Source organism: Canis lupus, chromosome 8 (assembly GCF_048164855.1).
Source record: "Canis lupus baileyi chromosome 8, mCanLup2.hap1, whole genome shotgun sequence".
NCBI lineage: Eukaryota > Metazoa > Chordata > Mammalia > Carnivora > Canidae > Canis > Canis lupus.
The window spans coordinates 47,400,367-47,423,210 of NC_132845.1; the positions used below are offsets into that span (position 1 = coordinate 47,400,367).

General features: G+C 43.4%; 1 protein-coding gene across 2 annotated transcripts in view; it reads right to left on the minus strand.

The window, feature by feature from the left end:
• The window catches only part of CPPED1 (calcineurin like phosphoesterase domain containing 1), a 100,108-nt gene that overhangs the window by 21,315 nt on the left and 55,949 nt on the right, over positions 1-22,844 (minus strand). For both annotated transcript variants that reach the window (XM_072835840.1, XM_072835839.1), the window contains exon 3: positions 11,891-12,313. In XM_072835840.1, coding sequence (XP_072691941.1) covers positions 11,891-12,313 — 423 coding nt within the window. The remainder of the gene's footprint in view (positions 1-11,890; positions 12,314-22,844) is intronic.

Genomic DNA, 22,844 nt, shown 5'->3' on the forward strand with positions numbered 1-22,844 from the left:
AATATTATCCAAGGAAAAGTAGGGTTCCAGTATTTTCTGACACTACAAAAGAATCACCATGTTCCTTGTCAGGGAAAGCCTGATTATTACTAACACGAGGGTGGGAGACACAGAGAAATGAGCACTGATTCTGAACCTTGTCTGTTAATTAAATGCCACATGAGGCACTACTTCACCTCCTTGAATGTTGTTTCTTTGATTTCAAAAAGGAGATGATGATAGATCCCTCATGGAGTTGCTGTTTCAGAGATGATGTATCTAACCCCCCAGCACAGGCTCAGTGCACCACGGAACAGAATGCCTTTTGGCACTGTTTCTGAAATAAGGTGTGAACGTGGGTTCTTTCTTCCTGGCCCCAGTAGACAATGCTGGCTGCCTTCCAATCCCATGCTCTTCCTTTTTGTCTTTGCTGAAAAAAATTCCCAATTCTGTTCTGGGAAATGCCTGGCTCTGGGAGGTCATGGGCTCCATCCCCAGAGCCAGGATTGGCAACTCTCCTCTTATGGCCACCTGCATTATAGGCCAGGACGAGGCCCAGGTCTGGGTATGGAGCTGCGGGAGGATATATCTGCTGGGATCCTGAGAAAGGTTTCGTTTCTTTTTAAAAAGCCCACTGTCCGTTCTGAATATCAAGTCCAGAACTCCGGCAGCCATCTGAGAAGCTCCACATGGACTGGCAGGTAGGGGCAACGAGCAGCATCACAGCAAGATCCTGATTCCCGAGTCGGCCTGGCTGAGAGCCTGAACCATGCCTACTCTTCTATTACACAGGATGATAAACTTCCTTATTCTGTGCACTGGGCGAGTTGGAGTTTCCTGGTACAGCCAAGAGGAACTAATACTACCTTAGGCTTTTTAGAACAGTGACTCTCCTTTTGGGGTGACCAATAAACTTTTAAACACTACATAAATTGGCTTTTAGAAGCTCTTATGAAATAATGGACTTCACTTGTTCTCCAACAGGACCCACGATGGTCCCTCGATAGGGTGACCTTCTCGACATCCCTTTTCCAGCTCGTGAAATTGCTCTCCCAAGCAACACGCACTCAGTGTGACCGAGGCATGGACCCAAGGCACTGTAAAGGCACATACAGGGGGCCAGGTTGGCTCGGTCACCTCAGGCCATGACAACTCAGGAGGCAATTTGGAAGTGAGAAACAGACAACACACGTTGGAGGCAGAGTATGTCATTACAAGACCCAAAAATACAGTCAATGAAAAACAAAAAGGGAAATCTCCTCCCTTAGAATTTAAGCTTTTTCATATTTAATATTAAATGAGGAAAACGGTAAGTGGCATATTTTTTTGAAATGAACTGATGGCTCTATAACTATTATCCTTAAATATAAGTGTCAGTGGTGATTGATCTTAAGTATCTGGACCAGGGGCTGGGAAGCTATCTATATAGCCCACTGTTTTCTTATAAGGTGTGTGAGTTAAGAATGTTTCTTAGCTTTTTAAATAGCCATAGGTAGGTTTATAGAAGCACCTATGCAGTACCTTTAATTTTGCCTCTTGGCCCACAAAGCCTAAAATATGTACTATCTGGACATTTACAGAAAAACAGTCTGCCAACCCTGATCTAGGTATCATTGTAGGGAATTCTTTTTGTTATTTTTTCATTTTTTGGAAAAACTTAAAAGATTCAGATGAGTACAAAAAATGTTAACATTTACATTCCAACCATCCATAGATAACAGATATTAACATCTTGTAAGATCTGCTTTCACGGGTTTTAAGAATAAAAAAATTTTAGTTACATGGTTTTTATGCAATTGTAGCCCAAGTCCCCTTTGACTGCCACCTGCTATACCAGAAGCGCCCAGCTTTTACCTTTAAGGACAGGTAGAGCTTTGGCCAGGGGGTCTGCGACCTCGACAAGGTTAAGACAGCTGTTCCTTCACCTTGATCAGAAGACAGGAAATGGGGACACTGATCACAGTGCTTCTGTGTATTGATGGATCATTTATACAAAAAAGAGGCTTCTTTCCCTTGAAAGCAGTCTCTGTCATGATATATGGGCTTGGCCGAGAGCCCAATCTATTGAATTGAATGGGTGCCCCCATCAAAGCAAATGTCTGATGGGTGATTTCATGAAGATGCAGCCGTCAAATAAAGGTGGTTATGAATGAAAAGGAAGAAGAAAAAGAAAAGGACACAGGAAGAAGGGAGGAAATGTCCCTGACATGAAGACTATCCACAGCAACAGGTATGACGCAATTCTCACGTTCTTATGGGAAACCACGCTCCTATCAAACAGGTAGCAAGCAAAGTACTGGCACAGTTTCAAATGTGACTTACTGGAGAGAGGAATCTAAGTAACAGAAACAGACATCTAATGTGTCATGAAGTCCCCTCTAAGACATCTATGTTGACTATAATTCTCTGGTTCATTCTCTAGCTTTTCCTCCTAAACTGAGCTTCTTGATGGTAGGACTGATGCTTACTATATACACTTCCTGCAGGCAGAGAATGTGAGCACTAAGGGTTCAACACATAAAGATGAATGTGACATCAGGCAAAGCATCCAACCCCAGTGTCAAGAGCTCCAGTAACGCTTCCAATCAGAACAATGAACCTCTCATCAAAACATGCCGGGAGGTTACAGCTAGCTTTACCAAGACCAACTTCAGGCATGCGTTTTATAATAAAATGTGTGAGCATTTTTAGTTTATGATTCACACCTGTTTGTGCCCAAAGAAGTTCACAACAGCTTTTTTTTTTATATAAAGATTTATTTATTGGTGGGGGGTGGGGAAAGGGGCAGAGGGAGAAAGAGAGAGAATCTCAAGTAGGTTCTACGCCCAGCTTGGGGCTGATGTGGGGCTCAATCCCATGACCCTGAGATCATGACCTGAGCTGAAATCCAGAGTTGGACACCCAACCGTCAGACCCAGACACCCCAAGCCAACCTTTATTTTTATTTCATCACTCTTCTCTAAGAGCTGCAGTCCCTGTTTTAAGTTTCACCATTATCCTCAACTTACAGCCACCCTTGACTCATACCCCAAGGAAGCCAGCCAGAGTCTACAGGATGGTACAGATCCTTCCCTCCCTGTTTCCAACATTATCTCTGTCTGCAGGAGGCGTAATTCACACACTGAAGTTCAAAGGGTGGGCTAGGAACTCACTTTGAAAGAAAAAGTTGCTTGCTGAGGCCAGAGGGGCCTTCCTCACCCTACGTGCACTTCCTGGAGCCTCACTCTACACACCCTCAGACATGATGGCTCTAAGCCTCCTTGGCAAGGTGGCCCCGGGAGAAGGTGCAGCAGAGTGGATGTGTGGGTGAGCAGGTGGGGTCCAGTCCTGGCAGCCTGCATCTTGAATCAACACCTGTGCCCAAGGTGCATTCTACTCGTTACCCTGACAACAGCTTGGCTAAGAGGTCAGAGCCCTAGGATGAGAGCCCAGCTTGGCCACTTCCCAGCTGGGTGTCTCTCTCTCCTTTGTCTGTAAAATCAGAGAAATAGTACCTGTACTGTTTATTAGTCTAATAATACTGTACTGTAATCTTTAATAAGTGGTCATTGTGATTACATGACAGTAATGTTCATTGATTTTAAATGGTTTAGGAAGTAAAACTGGCCGAGAAGTCGGTGACCCTGTGGTTTCGAGCACCCACTGGGGGGCACACGATGGGGCGGTTTCAGGGACACAGGACTCTGTCTGGTGGGCAGAGGACCAGAACAACATGGTCAGAGAGACTGGGGTCCCACCTCTGGCAATACTCCACCACCCAGCCGCAGGTCAGAGGTGGGAACTTGCAGAAAGGAGAAGATCTGTTCCCTACACATCCATTTACCTAAGGTTAAGTCACTCATAATATTTTCAGAATTTTAGGATATTAATGACAGTGGCAGGAAGACAGATAATACTAATAGCACTGTTTTTACTGAACACTTGCCAGGAGCCAGACCCCGTGTCATGGTACTGGGTTATCTTATCTGATCCTCATGAAAACCTGAGGTATTACTATGCTAGTTTCCCAGCTCCGTAACCTGAACAAGTGACTCTGCCTCCAGGGCTCCAGTCCGCTGTCAGTGACATGGACAGAACACCAATGTCTTGTAGCATTCCCTGCATAGCCCAGGCTGACAAAGCGCATGGCCACTGACATGCCATACGTAATGGTAAAACTGAACATGAGCCACGGCTCTCAAAAAGCTTGTTCACCGCTTCCCTTTTCCAGGAGAGAAGCTGCTCTGTTTGGTGTCTGTGAAGTGACATCTGGGAGGGAGTGAGGCTACAACCTTGAGGGAGACACAAGTGCAGATCATGAGGCCCCACCTGGGGAAGGGCAGCCCAGCTGGAGGCTCATGGGCAAGGTGGCATGGCCACCTGCCCTGGACATGACCCCTCCCACCTGGGCAATGTGACCGCAGGGAGCTCCACACCTGGGCTCCCACGGTGCACAGAACAGCGCCTCATGTAAAAGAAACATCTGAGAGAAGTTCTTTCCTTTCCTCTGATGTGTCTATGACTTAAGTTTAGGATGGACTGGGAAGCCAGAGAGCCTCTGTGTGGTCTCCTCACCTGCACTGCAGATAGGCGCACGGCCTCCTCAGCGCTATGACAAGGGCCCATGAAGCACCATGACGAGGGCCCATGAAGCGCTATCTCTGTGCTAGAAGGCTTGATCTAAAGGGGTGCCGTTCTTTCACTTCTAAAGGAATCATCAGTATGCAAACATTTCTGTTAAGTAAAATAAAAAAAAACACAACCCAACAACTACAAAACTAAAGTGATCTCTAGCTTATTTTAAATAACAGTATTCTAAATTTTCACTTGTATTGGTGGCCATAGTGGGTGCACAGGTCTTTTAAATGCGAGCAGATCCAGTAACTAAAAATACTTGAACTAGTATAGGAAGTAAGTCAGGGTGTTTAGCTAAGCTAGGGATATTTCAATTTACAAAGGAATCCCACCGCTCATTTGGAAGTGACACTAATTGCTATTTTTAAACTGTGACCTACAAAGAGAAGATATAATATTTTGATTTCGTAAACTTAAGTAGTCACTATGGTTTCCTGTGCACTTGTGCCTCCTTTCTGAAATGGTGCAATGGGATTTTTCAACAAGATTTCTAATTTTCAGTTTGAGACTGGTATCTATGATACCAGAGGAGGGACCTCTGTCTGCTGCTCCTGCCTACGCTCAGTGCCTAGCCCAGGGCCCATACTACTTGTCGAACGAATCAATGTTGACTTAACTCTGGGAACCAGAAAGCACATACTGACACGCGCCAGATTCTCGGTTTATAAATATTTACAATCAGGACTTGATTTCGATTTTAATGAGCCCAACTGTTAAGGATACCTCCAAAGTGAGAAATGTAATCCATCACTTCCCGCCAGATGCAGCTTCGGCAGTTGGTCTTTTATCTGGGTTTGTAGTGAATGAAGCACAGACGTCAAATGACTAGAGTAGGATATTTTATGGTGGACTGATCAAAACAGAAAACAGATCCAACCTGGGAACATGAATTCAGGACCAAATATGAATTAAGGAGGGTCAAATTCCTCAAGCTGATAGGCCCCCAGAAACTCTGGATTCTATAGATGCTTAAGAAAGGATGCCTTATGAGGTCTCACATGAAAGTTGGTTAAAGAAAACCAACCATTAGCTTTTTTTAAATGCATTTTAAACAGAGGGGCATTGTGGGGCACCTGGGTGGCTTGGTCGTTGAGCAGACATCTGACTCTTGATTTTGGCTCAGGTCATGATCTCACAGTTGTTACACTGAGTTCTGTGTTGGGCTCTGTGCTCAGCGCAGAAGTCTGCTTGGGATTCTCTCTTTCTCTTCCTGCCTTTGCCTCTCCTGCTGCCCGCAGGCATGCGTGCTCGCTCACTTCTCTCTCTCTCTCTCAATAAATAAATAAATAAATAAATAAATAAATAAATAAATAAATAAATAAATAAATAAATAAAATCTTTAAACAGGGAGCACCTGGGTGGCTCAGTGTCTGAGTGTCTGCCTTCAGCTCAGGGTGTGATCCCGGGGTCCTGGGATCTAGTCCCACATGGGGCTCCCCAGAGGGAGCCTGCTTCTGTCTCTGCTTCTCTGTGTCTCTCGTGAATAAATAAATAAAATCTTAAAAAAAAGAACCTTTAAACAGAGGACATCGTAGGATGATCACATATCAGCTAGATTCCGAAAAACCTATGAAATTATGCACTCACAGGTGTGTTTACCAACACGTTCACTGGCATGGTATGTGCTTAAGAACAAGTAATGAGGAGTCAAAATCTATCACCAGATTCCACAGAGATCTTCCATCTAGTTGACCGCTTCCCTCTCTTTTAAACTATTACTCACTTTTGATACAACTAAAAATAACACACATTCCTCATCCACCTTGAAAAATCTCAGGTTCCTTGAGACTGAGACACAGTCTGTCTTCCTGCACCTCTCAGGAGCTAGGAGACAGTCTACCTTCCCTTCCTGTTTGTATTATGAAGACTTGCTAATTCCTTTCTTTCTCAACTTACAAAGTCACATTAGCGAACATGCCTCTCTTTGCTTGGAGATGCTCCTACGCCCCACTTGTGAGAAGATCCTGCCCTTCCTGCTGGCACCCCAGGGTGAGAAGCACTGAGGTCAGGGTCAACCCAGAGCCTGTGCAAAACATATTTGCTGGCTGTGAGCTCGCGATCTAACAACTGGGTCATCTAACAATGAACAACCCTCCCTGGAGCACAAGCCCCGCACGTCCTTGCCTCACTTTATCTACTTCTCACACCAACCCTATGAGGTTGGGATGAGAGGCCCCACTTATTAAGTGAGAAAACTAAGGTGGAAAGATGTTCAGTAGCTTATATGAGGCCTCTTGGCTCAGGGCGTGGCGCCAAAGGATTTGAATCCAGGTCTGTCTGAAGCCAAAGCCTGCCTGCTGCTCTGTGATGTGTGGCCTTACCCCTCCCACCCACACACATCACCCCTGCACTCCCTCTGCAAGCTCTGTCTTATAACCATGTGCTACCTGTACTCTTATTTACTGAATATTTTTCACTGACTTGAAGAGCTTGTTATATTTTTTCTAACGTGTTAAAAATAAACACCCAAGTATTAGATTTTAAGCGCTTTCATGTCACCTCCCACACCCCCCCCCCATCACATCATGGGCCTCCAAAGGAATGGGCCTCATCCAGGTGTGCCCCCTACCGAGGAGCCTGAGGTAGCTGCCACACTGCAGTCACCAGAAGCACGCTGGGGTTAGATACATGCACAGTGTGGACACGGCCTCAAGGGAGGGCAGGGTGTCATGTGCTAAGAGGAAGAGTTCTCTAAGCTAAGGGTGGGAAAAGTATATGGCCTGCACCCCGCACCCGCTTCCGTAAATAGAGTTTTGCTGGAACACAGCCATCCTGTTTGCTTACGTATGTCTGCTCCCACCTATAAAGCAGAGCTCAGCAGTCTATAGAGAGCACAGCCCAAAATGTTTGCTGTGGGACCCTTTGCAGAAACAGTTTACCGACAGTTGCTCTAAGTCATACATATCCCATCCAAAAGTCAGCTGGCAAACACCAATCCAGAGGTGATACGGACATTACTTATGATTCTGATAAGTATGTGAATCAAGTCTAATTCCACTCCACTTAACCAATATTTATTTATTGATGGGGCTACTACATGACAAGTCTTGGTGACGGGCTGCGCTTACAGAGGCAAACAAAGCTGGGACTCCATTTCTTGGAGGAAGCAGGATATGAACAAAAAATTTCAATGTAACTCAGTAAGACATTAGAGGAGGATCTGATGTTTTATTTGTCGTATAATATGGATCCTGGAAAACTGACCTCTTTTGTTCTTTTAAATGTTGAAATTCTAAAACTGTAACCATGGGCTAAGATCTCTTTCTCCCCATTTTTTTTAAGCATAAATAATAGAGATGAAACTCTTTCTGTGAAATTACTCATTAACTTTTGCAGGAAAGATCAACTTCTGGAAGTTTTTGTAATTGCCAAATTCTCTCTGGGCCCCTGACTACCCAGTTCTCATCTCTATGCTGAGAATGGAAAAAGGCAAAGGTATGGAGACATCAAGGGAGACGGGGTCAGTGAAAGAGCCAGACTTTTGTTTTTTCAGACTGAGTTTTTAAATTGGAATCCATATTAACTGGGTCACATATGAACCTTTTGCTGAAAAAGGCACAAGGGACAGACAGTGGCCGGGCTCAGCCACGATTTCATTATCTACTATCTGTCTTTGCAACTCAACTAGGTATCAGGTGAATTAAGGGGAGAACCAATTTCTACATCCTCTGGATGTGATGACACTGATTATCCTTGGGCAGAGCAAAGGAAGATCAATAATAAGAGGTACTGCTTCGCATCTGTGCACCTGTCCTGCCCTGATAACTATTTATGTTCACTGGCCACTGACGCCTTTGTAGCACACAAAGAAGGTTTTTCACTGAGCTTCACAAGTGGATACAGAATGCTACCGTTTCTAGGGAAACCTGACTGGGGAAGCTCTTAGGCTTCAGTTCACAAAATGCGTCCCCATACACACAGTGGCCCATTTGTACAGTAATACCCCTCCTCCTCATTTACCTCATCCCATCTGAAAAATTAATGCAACAATGAGAGATGATTGTTGATGCTCGTTATTAAATCATTTATTCATCCCACACAATGATTCAGAATTATTCATTAAGCTTGCTGGAAGGAAGCTGGGTTTTACCTCCATGGTGGTTTGAGGAGGGATGTGCTCTTTAAAAGGATATTTTATAACAACACAATTATCATAATTAAAAGCTACCCTGATATTCTGATGAGCTTTTGACATATTTTTGAGTACTGGCATTTTAACACAAGGAGATAAATGAGACTGGAACAGTACTAGGGAATAATATTGCTGTGGGGGAAAAGCTGGAGGCAGCGTTATACAGCAGCATCACCCCCAATTTTATCATGGTCCTTAAGTTAATGAATTCTTACAAAATGTCACTTGAACTTCTGGCTTTCCCATATGAATCCAAGAATTACATTCTGTGACCCGAGCAATCTTCTGCGTTATTGAGTCCTAAGTGCATACATTCCGCGTGAAAGCCTACCTAACTATGCTTCCAACCAAGCAGGTCACCTGCCACAAGCTGGGTCCATACATGGCCTGGATCTCTTTCCAATGTTGCCTTTGGTTTGTTCTGTGTCTGACAGGCCATAAAGCAAAGGTCCTGGTTTGGTAAGCCACTAAAACTGACAGGTGACAGCAGGAAGGGCTCCATCTCTCTGCTTTTGCCTGGTTAAGCAGACTTAGGTGAAGATCCTAAGGCCAAGGGCCAAGAGAATCCTTCTCATGTGTGAAGGTGCATGATGGGTATAGTGGGGGGACCATATGGGAAGAGAGAATTTGACTGCTATGTGAACCTGGAAAGGTAACACATGGATCAGGGTGGAGGCACACAGTTACTTTACCTAAGAACGAAGGGCTTGGATGCTGTGGGATGTATGCTTGGCTCTTGGGACATACCCAGGGAAAAGCTTGGCCCAGGAGCAACGTGAGAGTGTGAACCTGGTCTGCTCTGTACCCAGCATCCAGTGGACAAATAAAAGGGCCATGTCAGTCCTTCACTCACTCCACAAATACTGATCAAGCACTAATTATGAGCTAAGACCCGAGCCAGGCATTCTGAATGCAGAGATGACCGCAGCAGCATCCCCACACTCAAGGAACTGAATCTAGTGGACAGTGGAGACAAGTCAGCACATACAAGTCCTCAGGGATCGAGGAAAGCTGAGGAAGAACCCAGGTGGGGCTGGGAGCACCTCATACAGAAGGTAACAAAGTTGAGTAGCCAGCCAGGTGAAATGGAAGAGGCAGAGACCATAGGGAAGAGGTGGAGCTGGCCTTGTCCTGGGGGTGAGGGACCCTAGAAGGAGGGGTTTTGTGGAGCTGCTATGATCCAGATGGTAGCCTCAAGAAGTGGACAGTCTGATGAGATATTAAAGGCTCTAGCACCACTAGTGGATTCTGGGCAAGGAGGCCCTACTGGAGATGGCTCTGTCAGAGTTCCGGAGCCTGACGCCACTGAGAGTGGAAGAAGACTACTCGCTGCTCTGCTCTGCCTCATGCTGAGCAAGCGAGCTTCTGCTGATAACTTGGCTTCCCATGTTGCTCTGCCTACGGGAAGAGATTGTGCCGCTGGGGCTTAGGGAAGGGATTCAGTCTTGTTCTACATCAATCAATTGGCATTCTGGGGGAGATATCCATCTGTGAGCTGGGGCAACGGGAGCCCACCTCCAAGACACAGACTGGCTCTGAGTGTGCTGATAAATCCTTCCTTGCAGGGCTGCGGGCCCGATGGCGGGGAGGTGGCTGGCGTATCCTGAATCCAACACTGGGTTCCTGGTGGGCGGGCAGCAGGCTTCCCTCAAGGCTGCCCCATTAGAGCTGTGGGCTCTCTCTGTTAAGTGTCTACAGGTCTCAATATCTGGGGGTGCCTGTGGGCCACATGTATTCCTCCTACAATGGGAAACCCAGAACCACATGCCACTCAAGAATGTGGCTGACAGGAGAGGAGAACAAAGAGCAGTCACAGGGACGGCATTTGCATCATTTAACATTTGATATGAAAGGAATCATTTCCCTGGCATTAAATGTTCTCTCTGGCATTATTCTCTGTTACAAAATAGTCTCCATGGTGGTGCTGATGCCATCTTGACACTTCATTTCCTTGTCATCAAAATGGTTTTCTGCACCAACTCGAGCATGGCATGAAATTTCAAAGACCTCAATAGAAGTTTTCCAACTTCATCTCCATGGAACAGTTGGAAAATGTCTCCAATTATGCAAGCTTTTTGTAAAATGTCTCAAAAATACAGAAGGGCCTATTGTACATTTCACAAGTAAATGCGAACACATTTAATGCTCAAAGATGAAAAGAAGAGTGTCAAGACTTTTTTTTTTTTTTTTTTTTTTTAAACAAATGCTTGCTACTGGGTCAGGACACCACCTCCCTCTCTCTACCCCCTAACAAACAAATGGATGTATTTAAATGTTAGATGCATTTGATGAAGTACAGTCTGGAAAGATCTGAAAGGAGGCATTAAAATCAAAACAAGAGACACAACAGTTGTCAGAACTGGAATCCTGCCAAATCTCTGGCCACACAGGGAATTGGCTTAGAACTACCCTTTTCTCATGAGAGCAACGCTACAGGTGCTGCCAGGAGAGACGGATGTGTGCAGGCCAGGATGCCATCAGAGTGCTTCATGTTACATGTGTATGTGTGTGTGCACACACATGTCAAATATGTGATTAGCTAATAATTTACAGCAGGTTAAATCAGACTAAATACATTTCTCTTCCCTGGTTCTAGAGAAGAATTCACTCCTCTTTCTGGGGAACCTAATGAGGAAGCCCCAGGACTTGCCAGGATTAATTTAACCCTGGTAGGAAGCCCGGCTCTTAAAAAGCATCTGCCATTGGGCAAGTCCCTGCTTCCCAAGAATATGAGAAAAGATGCCCCTGGCATCACTCCTTCTCCCAGGGTTGTGACAGCCACACTCAGACCCCTTTTCCCCCCAATAACTGTGTACCCACAGGACCCTGTCCTCAGCTGCCAGCAACTGTCACAGTTTCATTACTTGGTAGGCCAAGGGCTACTGTAATGGTTTACAGATCCTCTCTCCTTTGATCCTCACAATCCCTCTATGAGATAGCTCCTTCTGCTACTCCACAGTGAGGGTGAAAGGGCTAGGCAGTATACAGCCACTGAAAGGGCTGTGAAGCCACACGGCTAGTGAGGGGTGAGTTGGGGTCAAAACCTGGTTCTCTCCAGAGCCCCATCCTCTTCCCTCCCTTGCTAGGCTGCAGGGAAGCAGAAGGATCTGGAAGCTTTCTCTCTAGATGGCCCTCCTAGCCAGCCATGAGGGTCCCCAGAGGTACCTGCTCCAGCGAGTTTGTTGGCTATCTCCTTCCGCACGGACTTGGTGAGGTTGAAGTAGTCATCGTCCTCATCGATGCTCCGCAGGAACAATGGGATGTGCTGGAAGACAATGGCATGCTGGCACTTGTGCTGCCCCACGATGCTCAGCTGCTGATCCAGCCATTGGTCCTGTGCCTGCTTCAAAGCGGGGCACCGGGAAGCATCGTACCAGAACTGGGAGTTGAGGACGAGGCACAGGACACCCCCAACCCAGAAGCTGAAATAGTCGTCCCCCCAGGTCTGCTGGAACTCTGCCACAGTCTCAGGTGTGGGGGTGTTGCCCACGTCGTGGTTGCCGCTGACCAGCACCAGTGGGATGTCACTGTCCACCTGTGTGAGCACTCTCTGCAGGTCTGCTGTCTGCTCTTTCCGCCAAGGCATCCCTGCAAGAGTAAGGGTCACGTCTGAGATGGCTGTGGCTATTTATGGGTTTACTAACATCAGGTAAGAGAGCACAATCTAGAAGTACACTAAATCTGGCATGTGGAAACTGCAAACAGCAGCTGTGTGTTAAAAGCAAGTCAGTAAGTTAGGTGGGAACCTCTGTCCGCCCCCTCTTCCCTTAGAATGCACTGGAAATTCAGTGTCCCAAGTGGCCATCTGACCCAACATTGAGATTGGGTGATGATACGGAGTTATTCTAATATTAAATGTTAATGAGGCTTCATTTCTTCTATTCAGATAAAAAATGGGTCATAATGTGCGCCCCTATCGTGTGTGGACCCAGCTCTGAATACTAGTCTGAAACCAACTGCTATTTGAAGTTATTCTTACCATATCCGTGGTCTTGCACACTGCGTGAGCACCTCTATAAGAAAAATTCTTAGAATCCAAATGGCCACGTCAACTGGCACATGCATTTTGCCAAATCCCACTATCCCCTGCCCACACAGGGGAAGAGGTACTTTATATTCCACCACCGGTGTGTAAAAATGCAAGGGCTCAAAGTCTTCGCGTGTCTCCCTGTCCTAGCCCTCATCCCAGGCACACAAGATTATTCAGTATGGAGATGATGTATTTAAAACTTTAAAGAATGGGATTTGAAATGACCATTTCAACTCTAGATCATTTCAACTCCAGACCTGTTTTTTGTTGTCTTTGTTTTGCTTTGTTTTTTGAGCTACTCTGTGCTAATTTATTCAAAAAATATTGAGTACTGGCTATGTCTAAGGCACTGATTTAGTTACTGGGGCAAGCTGTGAGCCAAAGACACAAATCCTTCCCTCCCAACTGGGGAGTCAGATAACTGGGCCAGCAAATGATGGATGCACACGGTCCGTCTCAGATGCTAATGAAGCGTTGTTGAGAAAAGCAAGGTGGGGGGACATGACGATTCCTGTACCATGCTGGTCCAGAGGAACATGCTCAACATGGCGAAAAGGATGAGGGAGAAGAGCAGCCCAGCTTCCCGAGGGAGGATGACAACTCACCTGAAACACCTTGCCAGAAACAGATGAAAATTATACCCAACAGTCCTCGTCCATCATGAATTTAAAAGGCAAAAAGGTCTTTATGGAGCAATTACAGCTAAGAAGGAAGACCTAATGCAGAGAGGAATTCAGCCTAGATGGTCATAAAATAGGTGGGTGTGAAGCTGGAGTAGAAGAACTAACACAGGAAAGAAATAGAGACAAGAGACATAACCATTTCGGAATTTATGACTACAAGAAATTAGCAGTGGCAAGATCTCTTTTATAGCCAAGTATATGCCCGTTTTTCTAAATATCCCATGTGAGCTTATAAAGAACATGCATTCTCTAAGTGTTGACTACAGAGCTCCTTGTATCTCCCCTCAATCAAACCTGTTCATGGTGTGATTCAAGCCTCCTGTGCCATTCATCACTCCTTGCTTTTGGCAGTGTCTGATTCTGAGAGCCTTGGTTAAACCTCCACTATAATTGTGAACTGATCCATTTCTCCTCGTAATTATGCTAAGTATCCTTTACTTTTAGCTCTGTTATTGCGTAAGAGGTCAGGATTTCCATATCTTACTGAAATAGCTTTATAATTCATTCTAAATAAAAAGAGGTAGCTCTACATTGATGCAATAGAAAAATAATTAAAGTTATAAAGGTAAGACATGGAGGAAAAAGCACATGTAAATTTTTAAAAGGCTTATGCATATTCACATATTAAGGATAAAAGTTCTCCAAAGACACAAGGAGAACTATTAACTATGGTTAAACATGGCAAACAGTAGGGATGGACAGGGACTTCCACAATTCGGTTTTAACCCTTTATACACATAGTTTTTTTTTTTAAAGAAATTGTTTTCTTGGTTTTTGTTTTTTGTTTGTTTGGGTTTTTTTTTTTTTTTTTTTTTTTTTTTTTTTTTTTTTTAAGGGGCTTTTAGCCCCATAACCTTAAGGTTTCAATAAAATTCAGGAGAGGCCAGTCAGGCAGCTGCATTTCCAAGCAACCCCAATTTCTAGGATGAGTGGCATTTGCTTGGAGAAGGGTGTCAGTCAGTTGACCTCTGCAGAAGCTCCTGAGGGGAGAAGCAGGTCCCTCCTGGCACCAGGGACCAGGAAGCTCCTCCCTCGGTGGTGCTGGGCATTTGCCCACCTCTAATGTCTGCCTCCTCGCTGGTCTGGGCTGACCTTGGGGTTCCTGGTTTAAAGGGCCCACGACTGATATTGCTTCTTTAGCTGAACCGACACTGTGGGCATCTATGTTGACTTACATAATCCTCCCTAAGACTCCGCTCCCATGTCAACAAATAGGAAAGATGAATCCTTTATGGCCTTGAACATGATAAACCATTTCAAAGGAACTCCACAGACCAAGGCTAAATCACCACTACTTTCCTTAACCAGTTTTCTAAAAACCCCAACGTTGCCACTAATGTTCCCTTCTTTCCATTCATATTGACTTGGGGGATATTGTGATGCTCGACAATAGCCAGTACTTACCTGGTACTTACTACGCGCAGGCACTGTTCTAAGAGCTGTACTCATATTAACTTGATTTGACAGCCAGTGGGGGTGTCAGGAATTGAACTCAGTGTTCCAGCTAAGACTGCTGCCTCTCATTACAGTGTCCTGGTCACAAACTAGGATCCTGGCTTCCTGCGTGACTTCTCTCGGCCATCCTGATCCACAGGACATGGGTTTATAATACACTGGGGTACACAGTGTTCCTCATTCCTTATATTCAAAGGGCATTCATCATGATGCTCTGATTGAGTCAGACACAAAGAATGTTCAATTAGCTAATGACCATATACAAAAAAGTACCTTCAAAGAACGGCTTACTCAAAACTTTGAAAAGGAGACCCTGTCTCCAAGCAATCTACAAGGAAGAGCTGTGACTTACACATGGAAATAGGATGTTTGTTTCCAAACTTTAGAGGGATCCTGCTTTAGGGGAAGTCACAACTAGCCCCCAATAACCTGTTAAAAAAAGACATGACGCTCATCTTCTCTACACCCCCTTTGTCAAATATGAGCCTCTCTTGTGAGGCTTTTCCAGAACTTTCTATACCCCTCATGTAGAGGCATGGCGTGGAGGTGGAGTCTAGGACACCTGGGTTTGGTCCTTGGCTCTTGCCCCTCACAAGCCTTGTGGTGTCGGTGAGTCACTTGGTTCCTGAGCCTTGGTCTCATCGTGTGTGAGAGGAGGATGATAGGCTCCATACCTCAGAGGGCAACTGTCAAGATTCATACCAAAATAATGATTTCTAGAGTTCAGTATGAACAGGAATGTAAAAATGTTAGCTGTCTCTTCCTTCCACCCCCACACCCGAATGTACTGAATTCTCCCTTTTTTGACCGGTGACTCAGAGTGTGCACATAGCAATCAATAAATCATTTCTGAAGGAAAGAAAACATTCCCCAGGGATATAAATAATTTTTAGGTAAGAATTTAAAAGTGAGCAAGTAACTTCTTGATTACAAAAAGCCAAGTTTAAGGAAAACATTGCATTTATTTTCAACACACTTTTGTTTGTGCAGATCAGAATTTCTTTAGCGTCAGAATATTGAATGCTTAGTATTATTAGCATAGCTAAGAGTACATTCTAGCACAGCTTCCTAAAGAAGTCATAAGATTACAGCAAAGGCCAAAGCCAAACCTTAACTAGCATCAGGAATAGAAAAAATGTTAACTTGGCCAAGGATATAGAACTTCCAAGAGTCCCTTATAGATCAAATGGGGCTTTCCACTTCACAGGAAGGATAGAAATAGAGGCACAGAAAGAAGAAACAAGACTTTTGTGAAGGAAGAAAAACTGCAAGAAATGACTCAGGAGAGAGGAAATTCCATTAAAATTTAAGGATTATTTATTCTAGTTCTGTGAAAAATGTTGGTATTTTTATATGGATTGCATTAAATCTGTAGATTGCTTTGAAGAGTGAACATTTTAACAATATTGGTTCTTCTGATCCATGAGCATGGAATATCTTTCCATTTGTTTGTGTGAACTTCACAGAACTAGAACAAATAAGCCTAAAACTTGTGTGGATTCATAAAATACCCTGCATAGCCAAAGCAATCTTGAGAAGTAAGAACAAAGCTGGAGGCATCAATCACAATCCCAGACTTCAAGTTTTATTACAGAGCTATAGTAATCAAAACAGTATGGAACTAGCACAAAAACAGACATAAGATTAATAGAACAGAAAACAAAACCCAGAAATAAACTCACACTTCTATGTTCAATTAATCTATGGCAAAGGAGGCAAGAATATGCAGTGAGGAAAAAGTCCCTTCAACAAATGGTGCTGGGAGAACTGGACAGCTACATGCAAAAGAATGAAACTGGACCACTTTCCTAAACAGTACATAAAAATAAACACCAAATGGATTAAAGACCTAAATGTGAGACTTGAAACCATAAAAATCCCAGAAGAGAACACAAGCAGTAATAGTTTTGACATTGGCCATAGAAGCATTTTTCTAGATATGTCTCCTGAGGCAAGTGAAACAGAAAGCAAAATTTAAAAAGGAAGTCATCAACAACAACAAAAAAAAGGCGACCTACTATGTGGGAAGAAGATATTTGCAAATGATAGATCTAATAAGGGGTTAAGATTAAAATTACATAAAGAACTTATACAACACCAAAAAACACTAAAAAATCCAATTCAAAATGAGCAGATAACCTGAACAGACATTCTTCCAAAGAACACATCCACATGGCCAACAAACACATGAAAAAAATGCTTGGTATCACGAATTATCAGGGAAATGAAAATCAAAACCACAAAGAGCTACCACCTCACATCTGTCGGAATGGCTCAAGTCAAAAAGACAAGAGATAACAAGTATTGGCAAGGATATGGAGAAAAAGAAACTCTCTTGCGCTGTTGGTAGGAATGCAAACTGTTGCAGCCACTCTGGAAAACAGTATGGAGGTTCCTCAAAAAATTAAAAATAGAAATACTACATGATCTAGTAATTCTACTACTGGGAATTCATCCAAAGGAATCTGAAATACTAATTCAAAAAGATATATGCACCGCTAGCTTTACTGTAGCATTATTTACAATAGCCAAGATATAAAAGCAACCTAAGTGTCCACCGACTGATGAATGGGTAAAGAAGATGTGGTATACATGCACTCACACACTCCCTCACTCACACATAATCACACACACACACACACACATACACGAATATTACTGAGCCATAAAAAAGAATGAAATCTTGGCATTTGCAACAACATGGATAGGCCTGGAGGGTATTAGGCTAAGTGAAATTAATCAAACAATGAAAGACAAATACCATATGATTTCACCCACATGTGGAATTTAAGAAAACAAGTAAACAAAGGAAAAAGAGACAAGCAGAAAATCAGACTCTTAAATACAGAGAATTGGTGGTTGCTAAGGGGAGGCTGATAGGAAAAGCATGTAACAGATTAAAGGGATTATGAACACACTGTGATGAGTACTAAGAAATGTATAGAATTGTTGAATCACTATATTGTACACCTGAAACTAATTTAACATTGCATGTTAGCTATACTTGAATAAAAACCAAAAAGATGAGAAGAGGAGGACTGCTCTGGGCAGGTCTCCAAGGTGGAGGAAGGGCATCTGCCAAAAAGTGGGTACTGAGAGGACAAGGATCCCGAAGTCAGCACACACTTCACTGATGAGAAGAACTCTGGAAGGACAGATGGGGCAGTGTGGAAAGCTGTGATGTACTCAGAATACACATTTAAAAAAATTTTTAAATGTGAGGAGTTTAAAATAAAACCAGGAGGTAAAAAAATATTATAAAAAGATAATTACAAAATAGTTATGTATATCATTCGTTAACACTGAATTTTTAATAGTCCCCAGAGGACTGAGGACAAAGCAAAGATGTCTGTTCTTACTATTTCCATTCAGCATCACACTAGAAGTTGTGGCTAGTGCAGTAAGGCAAGAAAAAAGAAATAAGAAGCATACAGACAGGAAAAGAGAAAATAAAACTGCCTGTTCTCAGAAGACATGACTATCTCTGTAGAAAATCCCAAAGAATCTTTTTTTTTTTTTTTTTTTTTTTCAGTATCTAGACTAACAAGGGAGGATTGGCTTGGTTGCTGGATGCAAGGTCAATGTATAAAAATAAACTGTATTTCTATAGACTACAATGAAGAATTGGAAGTATAAAGATAATTTTTTTTTAAAGATAAATATTTGAAAGATACTTAGGGGGTAGAAACAATAGGAGTCCTTGTATTCGTTACAAGAAGGAGAGGAAGGACTCGAAAATAATTCTCGATATCTCAACAGCTGGGAGATCAGTCATTCATTTACTTACAGGAAAAGACTGGGGAAGAAATAGGTTAGAGGTAAAAATCGAAAGCTCTGTTTCAATATAAAACTTGCCCTACTGATATAGATACAGGCAACAAAAGGAAAAAGCAGACAAATGGACTTCATGACAATTAAAAGCTTTTGTACATTGTAAGATGTGAGTATCAACCACAGGATAGGAGAAAATATTTGCAAATCATATATCAGGTAAGGCATTAATATCCACAATATATAAAGAACTCTTAAAATTCAACAACAGATTAGGGCTCCATCTTCTGAAGGGAAAATAACATGGTGCTTCACTTAGAGTACGTCTCAGCCAGAAGTGCAGGCAGACACCAAAAAACCTGAGTGCATACCTGCCAAGCACAAAACACCACGATAAACATATTTTGTTTTCCCTTTGGGGATTAAGGAGAACAGAAGCTGCTTCCAAGCTTCCAAGAGTATAACCTAGCTACAGAAAAAAACAAAAAACAAAAACAACAGAACAAGAAACAAACAGCAAACCCACATGTTTCTATTCCCCTTCAATCATCACCATCCTGGCCAGCAGAATGCAGTGACAGCAGAATTCCACCTGGAAACTACTGACGAAACCATCCACCTCTGAGACTTTCACATTTTCTTTCTCCGCGGAGGCTATCCAAATAACAGATGCTGTGAATAGACTTCAACAGTGTTATGAATCTATTTACTGTTTCAGTAAGATTTTCTTCTTTTTTTAACAAGCAAACCAACAAGGAAGGATGTTGCTTTAAGAAGACTTCTATCTTTCCTAGTCCCTGGAGGCACAAGAACTCAAATGAGAGCCGATGATAATACACTCAACCACTGTCAGGACAATTTAAATTAAATAGCGGGACAACCTTAGCAAGCACAGAACCTATCCAGTAATGTAACGGCTGTTTATTCAGGGGGATTTAGGGAGTACTTCCTGGCTGGACATGGGCTGCAGTGAACGGAACACAATCAGTCCAGCGTTGAGTAAGCACACGCTGAGCAGATACTTGCAAACCAAATTTTTTCCCCAGCCAAGGCTGGGGCAGGGGAGGCAGATGAATCGGTGTGTGCTGAGGAAGGACTTCCTGTGTGGAAGACGGCGGCTGTAGGTGCTCAGATCCCTTCACACCTGCACAGTCTTCTTGGCCTGCCCCTGACTCCCAGAGGCCTGCTCCGGCCTAGGATCTCACATGGCCTCAAGGCTGGGCTGTGCACTGAGCAGCGGTCTCCAGGAGCATCTTCTCTGCATGGTGAAGGTACCTGGTAGGTATGTATGGATTTGGTCTAATTTGGGATCAGATTAGTGTAGAAATGGCAGGGAAGACACTGGGACATGTACAAAACAGCCCCCTCTTGTTTCTCCTCTCCCTAATATCAGCAGTGGGTTCTCAGCTGGGCAACCTCAGAACTCTTGTTCCTCAGTCCAGGCTTTCTGAGAAGAAAAGAAGGTTCAGCAGCTTCTCCCTCCAGGTGCAATCCAACTTCTACACACTTACATACACACACCATCCCTCTGTCTCTAAAGTCTCTTTTCCTAAGAGAGCTGTAGCGAAACTTGAGTTAAGTGAAGGCAGGGCTTTTCATTTACTCTGTGAAGTTGCACCTGCTCTGGGCTAAAATGCTTCCTCCCAAATTCATATGTTGAAACCCTAATCCCCAATAACTGCATACAGTATACATACCCTTCCCAAGAGAGCTGACCCTTGGTCTTCCTCTCGAATTCTTTTCACCTACCCTTCCTGTATCACAGCAAAGGTAAGACCACGTTTCTTCTCCCCTGGTTATAGCTTACTGCCTACAATGGCCTCCAGGCCGGCCCCTGGCTCCTATGGGTGACCTGCGACCCGTCCTCACAGCTAGGTCAAGAGGTTTTCCAGCCAGGTCACCAGCCTGTCAAATTGCTCACCTCACCCAATCACAAACTACTCCAAGCTTCAGATACTTAACCTCATCTTCTTATACCCTGGCCCATCTGACCCTCCCGTCATCCCTGTGATGGTGCAATGGATGGATCTCCGTGTAGCATCTTATGTAAGAGACACATTTTGAAAACACCGCCCAATATAAAACTTGCTTGTTTCCAAAGTACTCCTGAAACAGAATGGTGGGTTATTTGCTTACTAGATGAAGTGTCCCGGACGTTTTGCAAGAGCATGAAAAATTTTGCATTTACTCATCACCAGCTTCACCAGCTCTAAAATGACACAATTCTTAACAAATGTTTAATTTGAAAGGATCTGTATTACTTCAAAGCTAAAACATAAAGAGGCTTTTCTTTCTTTCCTTTTTTTTTTTTTTTTTTAAAGTATAATGCTATTTTGGATTCACATAGCATCAATCCATTGTTCTATTACCATGGTTTACAGATGAGCAAACCAGGGCTTACTGCAGCCAAAGGGAAGGGAATGGGGTGGGGGGCAGAGATGGGGACCCAGAGCCAGCCAAGCTGCATGGAACCCAGGGCTCAGCCATGGTGGGCTAGCCTGAGAACTGGCTCGTCTAGGGGGGTGGGGTTCATAGGATTCGGGGAATGAGGAGACAGGCATCCTAAACCTCACTCTGTGACCAACCAACTGTGCTCTTTTTTGGCAACAGTTATGAACATGCCTCTTGCTATCATGAATGAGTTACCGTCTGCCAGGGCACGAAAGAAGGAACTGCAACATGACCACCACTGTCCTGTCACCATGACACTTCTTATTTAACAGTGTGCTGCCTTATTTTGCCCAGGTATAAAGTAGCAATGGAAACTCACTATATCTGTGATGTAACATGTATGGGTCCAGGTACCTGGCGCAGTACACTGAAGGAGACAAACAGGGTCCCTCCTTCATGGATTTTCAAATACGTACACCAGGCTTCTGCTGGTGTGGGGCAAAGGAGGACACTCACTTGATGCTAAGGACCATCCTCACAAGACCCGCCAGGGAACTACTGACTGACAATAAGCAGGAAATAACTCTCACAGCCTTTCCACAACTTGACCCCTGGGTTTAGGAGGTATGGTCATCAGTACATCCAAAAGTGTCTCAAATATAGGGGAATTCTAGACTCGTTGAAATGTATCCAGTTCAATCAGGCAGACTGGCATTCCAGCCAGTGGTATAGCAAATACACAGAAGCAAATTCTTTGATGAAATCATCAAATCTGCCAAAATCATAAGGTAAGTCACTGGAATTGTGGGGGAGATTCTAGATACCAAAGCCATTTTTATTTAAGCCTTTCATTTGAGCAAGCTATGGTCAGTTCTTCAATAATTATAGATGATGCTCCATACTTTGAGTTCATCATAATTCTGTACTTAAAAACATTATAATACAGATGTATCAAAGGTTTGTTGCTTGGTATATTATCCCCCTTGTAGCATCCAGCAGTATTTTCTTTTTAAAGGGGAAAGACACTAGAATTATAAAAATCTTTAAACCTCTTAGAATGGTTTTCACTTTGCAAATGTATTGTGTGCAAAAGTTTGTTCATAAACGGCTGCCTGGAATGCAACTAGGATCTGTCACAGATGTAACATCATAACTGTTGATGAGCTCTCAGGCTCACTCACAATAACCTAATCTACAACACAGATGAATGTACTCACTGAACTACATAAGAGTTATAATCATGCTTCTCTTCCCAGCTGCACTGTTTACCTTCCCAGCAAAATATTTGAGATTTCTGTTTGTGTTGCCAGATTCTGCGTCTTACCTTTCTTTCAAAAATGCTCTTACCAGTTAGCATAAGAACCTAACCATTATTTATACCCATAGATAATAACGATTACAAGGGGTTTTAATATACTAGAAGTGAGAAATGTATTATGTGAAGTAATGAGTACACTAAATGCATCTGACTAGAGGTTTGGTAAAGGTACAATTATGTGGTTATCTATACTTAGAAATATTATTTATTACATTAATAGAAGGAAAATGTACTAAAATTAGGGATTTTAGGGTAACATATCTCGATATATGAAATATGTCAGGGGAAATAAAGATGAAGCGTCTTCAGGTTGAATATATTCTTGGGAGCCCAAAGAAAGAGTGAGGTGAGCCAAGGTCAGTTTGAGTTTGACCAAGTGAAGCAAGTAACTCTCCTAGGATATTCAGAAGCTCATTCTATGAGAAGAAGTAATAAACATGATGTCAGCTATCACTTATGGAATTCTTACCA